The 15,457-nt window shown below is 40.0% G+C and overlaps 1 protein-coding gene across 3 annotated transcripts in view; it reads left to right on the top strand.

Moving 5' to 3' along the window:
* ccser1 (coiled-coil serine-rich protein 1) overlaps positions 1–15,457 on the top strand; it is a 123,331-nt gene that overhangs the window by 43,045 nt on the left and 64,829 nt on the right. For all 3 annotated transcript variants that reach the window (XM_072681906.1, XM_072681908.1, XM_072681907.1), the window contains exon 6: positions 11,771–11,912. In XM_072681906.1, coding sequence (XP_072538007.1) covers positions 11,771–11,912 — 142 coding nt within the window. The remainder of the gene's footprint in view (positions 1–11,770; positions 11,913–15,457) is intronic.

Here is a 15,457-nt window from a genome sequence, read left to right on the forward strand (position 1 = left end):
CTTCACTGTTTACTCAAGAATAAACTTAGCTAGTTTAAATAGACTAGAATTCAAAGATACCTGTAAGCTTAGACACTACAAAAGTTAATATGGAGACCATAGTACTCTACTATTCGCCCAAGTACTCTCGGAAGAAGAGGGTCTTCAGTCTTTGCTTGAAGACATCGAACGACTCTGACGTTCGGCACCCAGGGGAAATTCGTTCCACCACTCTGGTGTCAGGACAGAAAAAAGGACACCTGGACACTTGTCTTCCATGGATTTTAAAGCATGGCGGTCAAGCCGAGCCGAGCCAAGCGGGTCAAGCCGAGCCGTGCCATCAAGTACGGAGGGGCTGGTCCAGTCTTGGTTTTGAAGGCCAGCGTCAAGGTTTTGAATCAAGGCCAGAGTCAAGGTTTTGCATCAAGGTTTTGAAGACAGTGAAGAGAAGGCAGCAGTGGAGTGACATGGCTGAATTTAGAAACGTTGAAGACGACCCGTGCCGCTGCATTCTGGATGAGTTGCAGGGGCCTGATGGTGCGCAGAGGGAGACCAGCCAGAAGAGAGTTGCAGTAGTCAAGTCTTGAAGTGACGAGAGACTGAATGAGCACCTGGGTTACTCTCTAGAGAGGAATGGTCGAAGTTTCCAGATGTTGTGCAGGAGAAAACTGCATAACCGAGTTACGTTTACGTATTTAAAGGCTCTCAGTTCACTTTTTACTTTGTGAAGTATTGGCATTGTTTTTTTTAATGCATACAGAGCGTTTTTCCTTTGTTTTGACAGCCGACCAATTTTCTGTTTATCGATTTTTTTTGTTTTTGCCTAGCCCTGCTTTGTTTTTTCAATCTAGCTCAACTAAGGTTTTGACCCTTGCTTGACTTTTTGCTTGGATTTTGTTTAGTCCTTGTCTCTGATTGCCCTGCTGGTTTTGACCTGGACTGTATCTCTACTGTTGTTGTGGATCAACCCCTGTTCATGAAAAATCACTTTATTTACATCCCTAAGCATCTGGTTTGTCAAGCCCCTGTCACACAGACAGCATCCTCCTTTTTTTTTACGGTAGTGTTTTTTAAAATTAGCTGGTATTTCATTGAATCCATTCTTCGCCCTACCAAATAAATGTAGTTTTTAAAACTGGCTGCAATACAAAGCAAATGTCAGACTTGTTCAGATATTCCTTTTGAAAACTTCTGATGCTACATTTTGTGGCGAGGACACAGGACAGGTTGTCCTCTATTGACCGTTTTCTGAAGGTTATATTTCTGTGAGTGTCGTTGCACAGTAGAATAGTGCAGCACCACTCCAGAGTCTAAATCTTCCTGAAAGTCTTTTACAGACAAGCAGGGAGTTTCTGATTTGCCTTTCTATCAATCCTTCTAGCAGTTCTCTGAAAGTTTTCTTGGTCATCTAAACCTCATCTAAACCTCAGCTTGGCCTCCATAATTCCTGATAATTCCATTTCTGAAATACATACATTACAAACTAAGGAAACAACTACCCGAAAACACTTTGCTTCCATTTTATAGCTTTAAATGATGTAAGATGTAATTTCCAGAGTGAGCCTTAGAGGAAATTAGAGCCTTAGAGGAACAATGAGACTTAGAAGAGGAGTAAGAGCTCTAGAGAAGGCGTGAGGCTTAGAGGAGCCTATGGTGCTGATTGTTGGGACAAGGTTTGATTTATAAAGCTTTGAAATTGGATCACCTGGCCTTTTTCTTAACAATGACTGTGAACACACCAGCTAATTACAGTCTGAAATTTTGGTAAAGGTTAGCTGAGAGCTCAGATCTCTAGGGGTGCTCAAACATTAGCATGGTGCTCCTTTTCCTTTTTTAGGTTACGAAACAAAAGAAATTCACTGATCTTGCTTAAAATCTTGAGACTAATGTTTCGTCTTGTGTGTGTGTGTGTGTGTGTTTTGTTTTGGTTAGTACAATGTTCTCTCCTGAAGTTCATAGTTCTTGTCTTTCCTGCTCACACTGTCCTTCTTCTTTCATCTTCTCTTCCTACCATCTATGTTCAGCCATTAGTTTTTCCATTTTTTTTTTGTCATGCCTCACATTTTCTCCCTATAGCACTTCGTTTCTTTTTTCTGAAGCACCTCCTACTCACCCGGTTATCTGCAGCCACCAAATGTGCTTGCGACAGCTTACGACCATACTAACTAAGTATGGACACATTTGGGATTCTGTCCTTGCCATTTTTTTATTTTTTTCAGTCCTCCTCCCGTTTTCTTTAGACATATAATGCTCTACTCCAACGTAGAATACTCTTCAGCTGATACACCTTGCAATCAGTACAAGAGAATAAGTATTTGACACGTTGGAGATTTTTATGGCTTATTTTTTTAGATTTGCATTTTTTGACTCACTGAATCAAATTGCTTCATTAGGTCATAGGCACCAAAGCTGCTTAAACTGTTCATAACCACATATCTCAAACCATATGTCTGCTTTTGCTTATAAAACATTACAGTAAATGCAAAAATATAGTAAATGCCCTATTGCTGGGGGCTGGTTTCAGATGGTCTGTGATGGTCAGGGTAGTTGAAGAGCTGATCATCCAGGTGAAAACATTAAAAAGCTGGATAGGCAGCTCTTGACCAGCATAGTATATGTTGCATTTGATTTTGGTTATGATGGTCAGCCACCTCAGTCTTGCTGGTCAAACAAGTCGACCAGCTTGGTCAGGTTGATCATGCTTGTAGGCCAGCTAAACTATCAGACTCAAACAAAAACATACCCTATACTGGTCACCAGCACCTGGCTTAAGCTGGCCATGCCGTTTCTTTTCTGTTTGTTTGAGGTACAAAGGTTTGGATCCAGGTTTTTCTTTGTTGCCCCCAGCTTAGCATAAACTTCAAATTCACCAACAACACAGCTGATTTAACTCTGTTTGCTGCAGACCAAACATCATTTCTACAGGTGTGATCACTCTGTACCTGGATTCACTGACAAACTGATGCTCTTGGTCTGCTTCCAAGCAACTGTAGTTCAGTTTCCTGGTGGTGGGAATGCATTTTGGTGGTGGTCTACACCACATAAAGGAATTCTACTTCAGAGCACGATTTCTTCAGTGCATGATAGCGCTGTACTGTCCCTTTAATCTGCCTCTTTTGATTATGACGAAGTAAGGTTTGTGAAACGTAGATGTGAAGAGTCTCGGCTTTCTTGCAGCACAATTGATGGGTAATGCATTCAGGGACATATCAAGGATATACTGTATGTAGGGGATAGATCTAGAGTTTATTGATATGAGATAGATATGCTATTGAACGTTTAAATAAAAAATAGGAATGCAACAGAGCACTGGTATCCATGTCAAATTTCTGGCCAATAAAAGAGCACCAATTTGGTGGTGAATTACCTTAGCAGTTGTAGTGTGAAACCAACTGAACCAACTGAAAGTGATACAGTGTTTCAAAATCTGAACTCTGAGGATTTAGCAAACATACTAGATGTGAAAACAGCCCTAATGAAGCATTTATTTGCCAGGTAACTGCAGACTGTGTCTAACCCACTGGCTCTTCTCAAGGAGAGGTTTGAAAATGGTTAAACAAATTAAATATAAGTAATTTTCAGGGCAAATATGCACTTACTACTCAGATAAACAGATACTTTAGTGTGATTTTTGCATTAAATCATGCAAAAGGTTCTTTGTTACCCTCCATAATATAACTATTCTACAAACGTATTTCTGCTCTTCTTTGCTGCTATTCAGTTGGCTTGAATGCACCGTTGTTGATTCAGTATGTTGATGAGCATTGGTAGCCTATGGCTTGGGTGGAAATTTCAATATTAATAGCATGTGCTGTGTTGAAGATCATGGTGCTTGTGTCCATGCTTTCCGAACTATGTGTAAAGGTCAAACCTTAATGATATGAAATTAATGTTGAACAGCTTGAAAGGGTGCTCGGTGCACGTGTGCAACACCATTCTTCTAGCGTGAAATTAATGTGTAATTAGAATCAAATGCATGATGCTAATGGTGATGGTAAAGCCCTGATGGGAATACTGCACTAATAACTTGAACACTATAGAGTAGCCCAGCTGGGAGAGTCCATTACAGCTGACAGATGCCAGTTGAGAGCACAGGGACGCTGGCTCTTTACGCCCTCTCGTAACACAAGGCTTCCAGGTGAGAGCACAGGGGGGCCCATCAACCACCTAAGCAGAGAAGCTTGCATTCGTAAAAAGGCCCTAACTGGATGACATTATTAGTATTCGCATAGCAAAGCAATGCCGTGATCTCAGAAAGACCTGGAGGAGACTATGATGGTTATAATGATACCGTAATGGGATATTATAGGGGACTTTTGGATCTCGGCAGATGCTAATGGCTTCTACTACTTCTACTACTTTTAAATGCGATCAGAGGCAGGGGGGAGGTCCTATTTTAAACTGCATTTAGGCACGGTGCTGTGTGAAGGTTCCAGAAAGAGTGGTTAAGAGACTGATTAAGGAAAATAAATACTTTGTAATATGGGATTTGTAAATATATATAGGCGCCGACTGTAGCTCTTGTGCTGCTGTACAGCTACCTTTTACCCTGTCCATCAGTGGAAAAGGACCAGAGGAACCCCACTGACCACACATTACTTGGTTATTCTTTTAAGGATACACAGGAGTGGCATGTTGGAATGCTTTGGTGTATAAAAATGCCTTTACATCCGATCCGGTAATATTAAACAGAAGACTCCACAATGCTCCAAAATGCAGTGTCACATTTTGGTCCAGCACTCAGATGAGATCTAGTCAGCAGTGGGTAATAGTTTCGTTCAGTTGATTGATGGGCCACAGGAATATCTAATAAATTGCACTGCAACAGATGGGCTACAGTTGGCAGTTGTAAACCTGTGCAGTGCTTCTGTACGGAAGGTACACTGATGGCATACACGGTTCTATATAGTCCTGAAAAGGGGCAGCAGTGTTTTGATCAGTTCTTTGACATGTAACAACAATAGAACCCTTTTTTACTTTGGTAGAAGCATATTTTAAAAGGTTCTTTAAAGAATCACGTACAACAGGTTTTCCATTATAGGAAAGTGACTATCACAAGCATTACCCTCCCCCCTCCCCCAAATGTTGGCTTGTGAAATGCATGTTTTAGTAATATTTTATTTCGAAAAATTGCTGTCCCATTGACCTTACACTTGCCCGTTTCCCCTGCTTCCAACACATCAACTTCAAGTACTGACTGTTCTTGCTGCCTAAAATATCCCATCCCTTGACAGGTGCCACTGGAATCAGATAATCAGTGTTATTCACGTCACCTGTCAGTGATTTTAATGCTATGGTTGATCAGTGTAAATCAGTCTTAAAGGTGCAATTTGTACCTGGTGGTTATTATATACCTGCACCAGGGTGTCAAAATATAAAATATGGGCCCTATAAGCTGCAATCACTTATTATTAGTCATAATTTGGAACAATTTCTCATCTACAATACACTGCATGACTAAGCAGTCCTTTATATCAGTGACAAAGTATTGTTTGTCCTTTCAAACAAATGAGTATGGATGTCTTTAATAATTAAATTGATCATGTAATATGTATGACACAATCTCCTAAACAAATTACTGTGGTCACAGCAGAGACTGGGCCGTCACTACCAACAGGCATAGTATACTGAATTCGCAAATGACATATATGAGAGTAATTGGTTTAATGTATGCGAAATTTATGTGAAAGATTTTGATGAATCTTATAAATCTGAAAAATAAATAAATTAGTGGGTTTAAATAAATGAAATCTGAATAAATCAAACTTTGAAATCATTAAAAAGGTTAATTTGAATAAATTTACCAGTAAAAACCTTCTTGAAAATTAGAGGTGGGATGTAAATGGAAACAGAAACATAATAGGTTAATTGAATCCGTAGTATGATAGGGTATTACTAAGGTTTCAGTAGTGACCGGTTTTGAGGGAGAACTGTATAAAAATACAAAATAAAATCGACTGTACTTTTACTAGATGCATGTACTGTATATATGGAATGGTGTACATACAGACAGACAGATTTGGGGTGAAAAAAACATACAGATGTCAAAATTTGCGTACATGATTAAATAATAATGTTAGTAAGGATCCACAGCTGGTGTAACTAATAAACTGGCAGCTCAGTCTAGACGGTCTAAAACGATTAGGTCACATATTACTGTTACATAGTGTTTAACAGTTTTGTTTTAATCCAAAAAAGAAAGTTCACCAACACAGTCATGCTGGCCGTGCTGTGGCCTACTTTTCTTTAATATATAGGAGGAAAAAGAAAACTCTTTGGGGCCAGGCTCTTCTCTTCAGATGACCTTTTTAAAATAGAAAATAAGAGAAAATTGTGGTCAGTGGTTTGAATCTGGGTAATTACTGAGTAAAAGCCGCCTCTAAGCAACAATGTAAATAATGACCCTCGTCCAGACACAGCGATTACATTGACAGAGGTGTTGAGCTGAGGAGAAGGCATTTAACACAGGGTCAGTTCTTAGTGTTCAATATTTAATGCGGACACTGCCTGAGAGTGTTTAGATTGGGTTTTGGTTTTGTCTGGGAACTGTGCTGACTGCCTCAGGCATGCCCATGTGAGAGGAAATCGTCTGCAGAGTTTATAAGTGGCCAAGAATAAAATTTGTCACAACCGGACGTTTAGATTTCTCAGGAAATGTTTATGGTTTTATGTGAATGGAAAGCGACACAGTTCATTTCTTTCTTCTTTATTCACAGTGTACTTTCTCTCCTGCTGCTCCGAAACCCATAATTTTATACATTATCTGTTCTGTCTCTTCGAAAAAAAAGTCTAATGAGAGCCTACTTTGCAAGATCTGCCATTAAAGCATGACTTTGACATTTGACAAGTAGCGTTAAGCAGGAAGCACATAAAGCACAGAACGTCCAAGCATAAAAATGTCCTTGTGGAAACATGAAGCTGTCAACGATGCTAGCAAGCAGTTCCATTGTTGTTTACAACACCGTTTGGCATCCTGGCTTTAACAAGGTTGATTTGCTTTTGTGCTTTCCTGATTGAATGGCTTGCTTGACGCTTTGTTTATTAGGCCACATACATTTCCGAACCTGGATGAAAACTGTTCAGAAGCATCTTGCTCAGATTTTCTGTTCCGCCTTAAAAGATGCAGGCAGAAACTGTAACGGCTGTACAATTTAGTCCCCCTCATGCCGCCGCAAGAGATTTTGCTAACCATTCGAGACTTTGACTCTGCAAGACCTCTTGAAGGCTTCCTGTGGTATCTGGCACCAAGACGTTAGCAGCAGATCCTGTAGTCCTGTAAGCTGTGAGGTAGGGCCTCCATGGATTGTATCATTGAGCCTTAGGTGGCCCTGACCAAGACGCCGCTTCACCAGTTGGGTTTTTTTGGTATGCACAAAAAACCACACAAGACCTGCCTGCTGTTTTGGAGATGCTCTGACCCAGCCATCTAGCCATCACAATTTGACCCTTGTGAGATCGTCTCAGATTCTTATGCTTGGCCCATTTTTTTGCTTTTAACACATAACCTTTAAGAAAGGACTGTTTACCTACTGTCTAATATATCCCACCCCCTTGACAAAATTATATGTACAGCACACTTAATATTTGGTTGAATGTCCCTTAGCAAGTTGTACCATGATCGAATTTGGTTGGATATTTGACGACTATTCTTGGCAGAACTGGTAGAGTTTACATTTGTTTCCTGGCATGGACTTAACGTTAAAGCACAGTGAGCAAAGTTTTGATAGGGTTGAGGTCGGGACTTTGGGAAAGCCATTCCAAACACTTAATGTTAGCCTGCTTTATCCATTCCACAACCACCTCTGATGTGTGTTTGGGGTCAGTGTCCTGTTGGCAGACATGCTGTAAATGAGAAGACCGGCCACTGGTTGAAATATGAATGACAGTGCTTGTAACGCTCAACATGTCATCTGTTTACAGATAAAGTCCCGCCTTTCAACAAGAAGAGCAAATCAGCTCGCTAGTTATGCGCAAGGGAGGAGAGTTGATGTTCTAGTGGGGAAAGGCTGTCCGGGTGTAGAGATCTGGGCAAGCGTGGTAACCAGAACTAGCCGACTAATCACATTTGTTTTGTGCAATACTGAGCCAATTGCTGTAAACTATTCTTTCTTTTTTGTCCAATTTTAACAGTGATTTAAAAAATGTTTTTGAAATTGTAATTTGACCTTAAGTTTCTCCCAGTTGCTAGAAATATGAGCAGGGTATTGTGTGAGTGGAAATGACAGCCTGACGGTGTTGCAAAGATGGCCACTTGCCTATAATGACTTTGGTACCGGTTAGTACCGGCCCACTTTGAGCACTGGTTTGAAGTTATGCTGATGATTTCTGAGGTAATCCTCCTTCATCATTATCTGATCTATTTTTACTAGCAAAACAGCCCCAGAGCTACCGGCACAGTTCTTAACAGTTGGCAGAGCATTCTTGGGGTTGAATGTCTCATTGGACACCCATTCTGCAGTACAAAGAAAACATTTGAAAGCTCAGTATTGCCATTACATTTGTGGTATTTAGCTGACTCCCTTATCCAGAGCGACTTACAAGATTACTTGTGTTACAGAGGAGGGCCAACGTAGTGTTACTAGTCTTGCCCAAGGACTCTACTGGTGTAGCACAGCATAGTCACCCAGACAGGGAATCGAACCCCAGTCTCCCACATGGTGTGGTAGCTCACTGGCAGGTAGTGGTGTTATCTGTTGCAACCACAACTGTAAAAAAAAAAAAAAAAAAAAAAAAAAAGCCAAAAGAGACTTTAGCCTGAGGCTCTTTAGCACTACAGTATACTTACTGTATGAATGTTCTTTGATACTTTCTTCAGTAACTGACCAGCAAAGGCACAAATGCAGAACCATTGCTTCTAAGTTAATAACGTGGAAGGAGATAAATATTTTTTTTAATATACACCAAATTCAATATTCAGTATTACGAGTTTGTGCGATAAACTGTGGTCTTTTAATGAAGACGTGTCCTAAAATCTCGAGTCCATGTTTATTAATTAAAACCAAAACTGACTCAAAATTAGGTGACTAAAATCTGTTAGGATGGCCTGATCCGAACGTTCCTCCTGATCTTCCTGAATATTTAATTAGAGTTAAAGTGCTTCAATTAAATCCTATCTGTAGGTACAAAAGGGCCTGACTTTGAAGGATTTCAACTGTAATTAATGCAATCTCATTTTGCTTCATGAGAGACACTCACAGAGATTTTTATCTGGCCACGCGACTACATGGTATCAGCGGAGGTAATCACCGACGTGAAAGCATGGATGATCGCCCTGGTTGTTATAAAAGAGAGTGAAGAGACAGCTCAAATAAGGTCCCTATGGTCCTCTATTTTTCTTTGGAAATATTTGAAGTTTCCCCTCAGTAGATGCACTCTTAACAATAAAGGTGCTACAAAGGGTTCTGGTGAACGATGCTGTAGCGGAACCACTTTATAGTATTTTACTCCATAAAAACTCTGGTGAACTTTTGATACAAAGCACAATTAGCCATATTATTACACACGTCAGTGGTAGATTTGATTAGGAGCAAAACTTTTCTTTCTCAAGTTCCTCACTTGAGAGGCGCTCTTCAATTCCATTTAGATCACATTTCCATGCACTTACGCATAGATTTGCAAATGTATCTGGAGGTGAGAGAGGGTTAGAGTGGAAGTGAATCATGTTTTAATTATATCTTTTGGTGGATTTAATAGAACTGTAGTTTTTGGTTTGCTCTCTTGAAAAGCTTTAATGTGTCCTTCAGGATGAAGCAATAAGAGCAGGTCTTCGCAGGTTTTTCATGGTTTGGAATGTTGTTGTGTGAAAGGCAAATATACACAGCAGATTTGCCAGTATTGAATTAACACTCAGTGTTAAATATAACATGCTGTGTGTTTTATTGATGTTAATAGCGCCATCATGATTACGCAGTTAAATGCTGATTAAAATGCCACTTGTTATTTGTCAAATTCTCACCCTGGTCTCTCGTAGAGTAGGCCGTCTTTTTCAATATATATTTTTTCCTATTATGTTGCATTATTGATACACAGTTAAGTAATGGTTCAGATGTATTATTATGCTTCTGATTTTTGATAGATCAGATTAATCAATAGAATACTAATATAATCAGTAGTTACAGCCTCTGTTTTAATTAATAGTAATTGTATAAGTAGTAAGTGTTACATCCTTAGAAGGGGTTAAATAAGTCATAAAAAAGTTGGCCAACGTCAACCCCACCGCCAGACCAAGACAGCAGGATGAATATAGTTATAGTATTTATTTATTTTTGCTTGATTGTTTCTTGAAGATATCTTTTCAGAATGACTTAAAAGACATATGTAATAAAAACTGAGGAATTGATTCATGTGCATTTGTTGGCTTACTAGTGATACACTACACAATTTCTAAGGTGCAGCAAATTATAAAAATACTGGGATCTCACACTTCCCGAATAATAAAGGTGACTAGGGATTGTATACGACTTTATCCTGCAGCTGAACTGAACTGAATAAGCCACAAAACATGCATACCTAGGATACGCTGGTGTGAAAAACAGTTTTGAGTAAGTTTAGAGTAAGGTAGCACAAATCGGAAGCCACTGTAAGTACAAGGCAGATGTTGGCCTCTTATACAAACTCCTGTTCCACCTTAAATGGTGCTGCAGTATACCATATGTACTAGCGCCTAAATGTAGCCAACACATCATCATTAAGGTGGAATGTAGAATTAAAATAAGAAATTGCTCAATAACCCAATAAGTGCACTCTCCGTACTTTTCAGTTTTCAAGGGCAATTGATGGGACCCAATCAGATTGAGTCTGATCAGCATACAGGACTAGATTATGTTCTCAGTTGGGTTGAATGTAACACTTTACCTGGATGGTTCATTGTAGATAGCTTGTAGATGCTCATCTGACATTCAGCTAACATTCAACTAAATATCTATTAAATTCAGCCAAACTCTAAGTTGAAAATAAACTATTGTTTATTGAATGTAACTTCACACCTAATCATGACCCTAACCAAGAGTTAAATTTAACTTCAGGTGGGAATTTAGGGTTGATTCAAGGGTAAGGTTAGGATTAGGGTAAAATTCAATGGACAGTCATTTAGAGTTTAGTTGGATTTAATACATATTCAGTTGAACAATAGTTGAGTCTTGGGTGACCATCTTCAACTCATCTATAATAGGCCATCAAGTTAAAATCTGCACCCCTCACCCACTACTCGATTCTCTTTCCAACTATCAAACAAAACATCTGCAGTAGAGTCAACCAGGACAGACTCAGCCAGACTGAGAATCAGGGGTGAAATCGGGGTAAGAATTGTATAGTGTAACCCCAGCAAAACAAAATATAGTACTCAACCTACCTCGCTGTCATAAAACAGGAGAAAAACAATATACAAGGGAAAATAGGGCACTGACCCCATACTTTTACCCCAGAGAAATGTAATACCCCAGAGAATTATTAAATTTCTTTAAGCAAGCTTACACAAACAGGCTATCTCTAGACAAACGGGTCTTCCGAGTGTTTGGTCTGGTTGGTGAGAGGCAGATTGGCGCTCCTCTGCATTCATCTCTGCCCTTTAAATAGGTGCGGCGCCCCCTACTGCGCCCATTGACAGTACCCCAATCGTTGATTCTAGGGTGAACAGGAGAAAGAGCACAGGGCAAAAACACTAATATACCCCAGGTGTCGCAACATAGTAGTCATCTTCAGAAAACATTGATGAGTAGCTGCTACCCAGACCTTCACCCCACAGCATGCCCCTAACCGTCTTCTGCATGTTTTTCTTGTCTCTTTCTTTCAGGGAGCCACGGCCAGTGTCTTTATGTTTGTCCCGGGACGATGAGCCCCTGGCTGGGTTGGAGGCTCTCCCATTCAGGCTGATGCAGCAGGACTGCACGGCGGTGAAGACTCTGCTGCTACGACTGCGCAGGATGCTGCAGGAGGTAAGGTTCCAGTCCAGAAGCTGATTCATGGACCACTTGCCCCTCTCTCCGTCATCACAGGTGCATTAGCACAGCTACATCATCTTTATCTTGCGTGCCAGCTTCAAGCCTCATTGATTAGGCCAGAGTTGGGGTGCTGTTTCCAACGGGAGAGACTCAAGCTGAATAAGAAAGTCACAATCCTTTAGTTAATGCACCATCGCAACAGTGCATAGCTGAGGGGTTTTTGGTTCAGCGACAGTGCGCTTTAGAACTCACCATTGCTCAAATGCTTAGGAAGTTTTGACTAAAACCCAAAGTGAAGGCTGTGAACACAAGCTCATTTGTTTTCAGTGGAAGTCCCTTTTCTTTCTGCCGAGTGAAACTGCATTTAGATTTCTTATTGACTATGGCTGTTAACCAAAAGACCCACCACACCTTGCACACTGCTTCTTCACATTCCTCTAAACATTAGCTACATGAAATCTATTTTCGTAAGCCATAAAAGCTGAAATAACAATTACGGACCGCGGAGAAGGTCCAGGGAAGAGTACACAACAGAAGAACATGAATATTAAAGAGGAAATTGTTTGCCCTCCTCGCCGACTCTGTCCTCTCATTAACTTGCAAATCTGCCATCTTCCATCTCCATATGTAAACTGTTCACCAACAAGCATCACAATGACTTGTGCCTTTCTACTGTTTTTGTTTGCATGACCCAGAGTGATACTGAGCTCAGATTAATACTCTTCTTCATGTTGTGTCTTTTTGTTTTTATTCCACCTGTTTTTTTCCTCATGCTTCATGTGATGCAATTTATTTGGGACGACGCAAAGGTATGCCAATTAAAAACAATCACAATTACGATCCGACTGAATATGAAATAGTAAAACATAAGGCCTGTGTGTGACTGGAAATACTGTTAGGGATTTAACTTGTAGTGCTCTAAAAAAATCAGCCTAAACTTAAATCATTTATCTCTCCTTCTTTTTCAGCCCTTTTCTTCACACTTTGGAATGTATTTGCGTCCTCACTTGGCACCGCAGCCCAGATTTCTTTAAATGTATTGTAGTGGTTGGCTTTGTTACATTGAAAATAAGTTCTTTATGACTTAAAAGGCCCATAGATAGCATTTTTCTTGTATTCTGTACTTTCCATTAACGTTAGTTCAGCTTTATGATTCAAAAACAGTGAAAATGTATTTTTTTTTTTTTACACAATTTTTACACATTTTCCAACCTTTCTGTCACCTTTCATTAGAATTAAACAGGCGGTTTCTGTTACTGCAGCATTAATATGGGATGTAAGATTTAAAAAAATGAGCTTTGTTCTGATTGGCTGCCCCGTATTGTTCCTCATTTAAAAAATATTCAAAGCTGTAATACCCCTGAGAACTGCAGTGTGAATGTGTGGGGCTGAACTGTGGTAGGCTGATTGCAAATACCCTGGTATCAAAGGAAATTTGTACATATGTGACTAAAAACCATAAAAAAATTTGTACTAATCATGCAGATGTTTATGAAAATAGGTCGACCATTGTGCATTGTTGCTCATGCAACGCAGACATGCAGAAATCTAACAGTTTGAACAACGAATGGTCGACAGCAACCAGTAAAATTTTATTACCCGAACCTGCACCTCAACCTAAACTTAAACATAACCTAGCCATACCCTTAAGTCTAATCTTGGTTATAGCCACAGTAGCATGTGAAATTGTAAAAGTGAGAATTTTACAATACCTAGACAGGGAAACAGTAAACTCAAAACTGGCTGTTTTTGCAGTTGATATATATATATATATATATATATATATATATATATATATATATATATATATATATACAGTGAGTCCAAGAAGTATTTGATCCCTTGCTGATTTTCTTCGTTGGCCCACTAATAAAGACATGATCATTCTATACTTTTAATGGTAGATGTATTCTTACATGGAGAGACAGAATATTAAAAAGAAAATCCAGAAAATAAATCTAAGGAATATATATTAATTGATTTGTATTTCATGGAGTGAAATAAGTATTTGATCCCTTAGTATTCATTAGCAGTTCTGGCTTTTACAGACCAGTTAGACACTCCCAATCAACTTGTTACCTGACCTGAAGCCACCTGTTCTCACTAATCACTTGTGTGAAAAACACCTGTCCACAGAATCAGACAGATCACACAGATTTCAAGTCTCCAACATGGGTAAAACCAAAGAGCTGTCACAGGACCTCAGAGTCAGAATTGTTGACCTTCACAAAGCTGGAATGGGCTACAAAAAGATTAGTAAGGTGTTGGATGTGAAAGTAACAACTATTGGTGCAATTATCAGAAAGTTTAAAGAGTATAACATGACAATCAACAGACCTCGGCCCGGTGCTCCAAAGAAGATTTCGCCTCGTGGGGTGGCAATGATGCTGAGAACAGTCAGAAATCGTCCTGCAACCACTCGGCAGGAGTTAGCAAATGACCTGAAGGCAGCTGGGACCACAGTTTGCAAGGAAACAATTGGCAACACTTTGCGCAACAATGGATTCACATCCTGCAGTGCCCGAAAGGTACCCCTGCTGAAGAGAGCACATGTGGAGGCGCGCCTCAAGTATGCCAATGATCATTTGAAAGATGAACCAAGTTATTGGGAGAAGGTTTTGTGGTCAGACGAGACCAAAATTGAACTTTTTGGCCTCAACTCCACCCGCCATGTGTGGAGGAAGAAAAATGCTGCCTATGACCCCAAGAACACTGTGCCCACCGTCAAGCATGGAGGTGGAAGCATAATGTTTTGGGGGTGTTTCTCTGCCAAGGGTACAGGGCTACTTCACCGCATCACTGGGAAGATGGATGGAGCCATGTACCGCACAATCCTGAGGGACAACCTCCTCCCCTCTGCCAGGGATCTGAAAATGGGCCGTGGTTGGGTCTTCCAACATGATAACGACCCTAAACATACAGCAAAGGCAACAAAGGATTGGCTCAAGAAAAATCACATTAAGGTCATGGAGTGGCCCAGCCAGTCGCCAGACCTCAATCCGATCGAAAATCTATGGAGGGAGCTGAAGGTCAGAGTTGCCAAGCGACAGCCCACCAACCTTCATGATTTAGAGAGGATCTGCAAAGAAGAGTGGGCCAAAATTCCCCCTGGTGTGTGTGCTAAACTTGTGGTTAACTACAACAAACGTCTCACCGCTGTGCTTGCAAACAAAGGCTTTGCCACTAAGTATTGAGTGTGTTTGGCAAGAGGGATCAAATACTTATTTTCCTCATTGAAATACAAATTAATTAAAATATATTCTTTAAAATTATATTCTGGATTTTTGTCTTGATATTCTGTCTCTCCATGTTAGAATATATCTACCATTAAAAGTGCAGAAGGATAGTGTCTTTATTAGTGGGCAAACAAAGAAAATCAGCAAGGGATCAAATACTTCTTGGACTCACTGTATATATATATATATATATATATATATGGACGACCACACAGCAGGTATTATTTGGGTGGTGGGTCATTCTCAGCACTGCAGTGACACTGAAATGGTGGTGGCATGTCAGTGTGTGTTGCACTGGTACAA

This window comes from Salminus brasiliensis, chromosome 6 (genome assembly GCF_030463535.1).
Source record: "Salminus brasiliensis chromosome 6, fSalBra1.hap2, whole genome shotgun sequence".
NCBI lineage: Eukaryota > Metazoa > Chordata > Actinopteri > Characiformes > Bryconidae > Salminus > Salminus brasiliensis.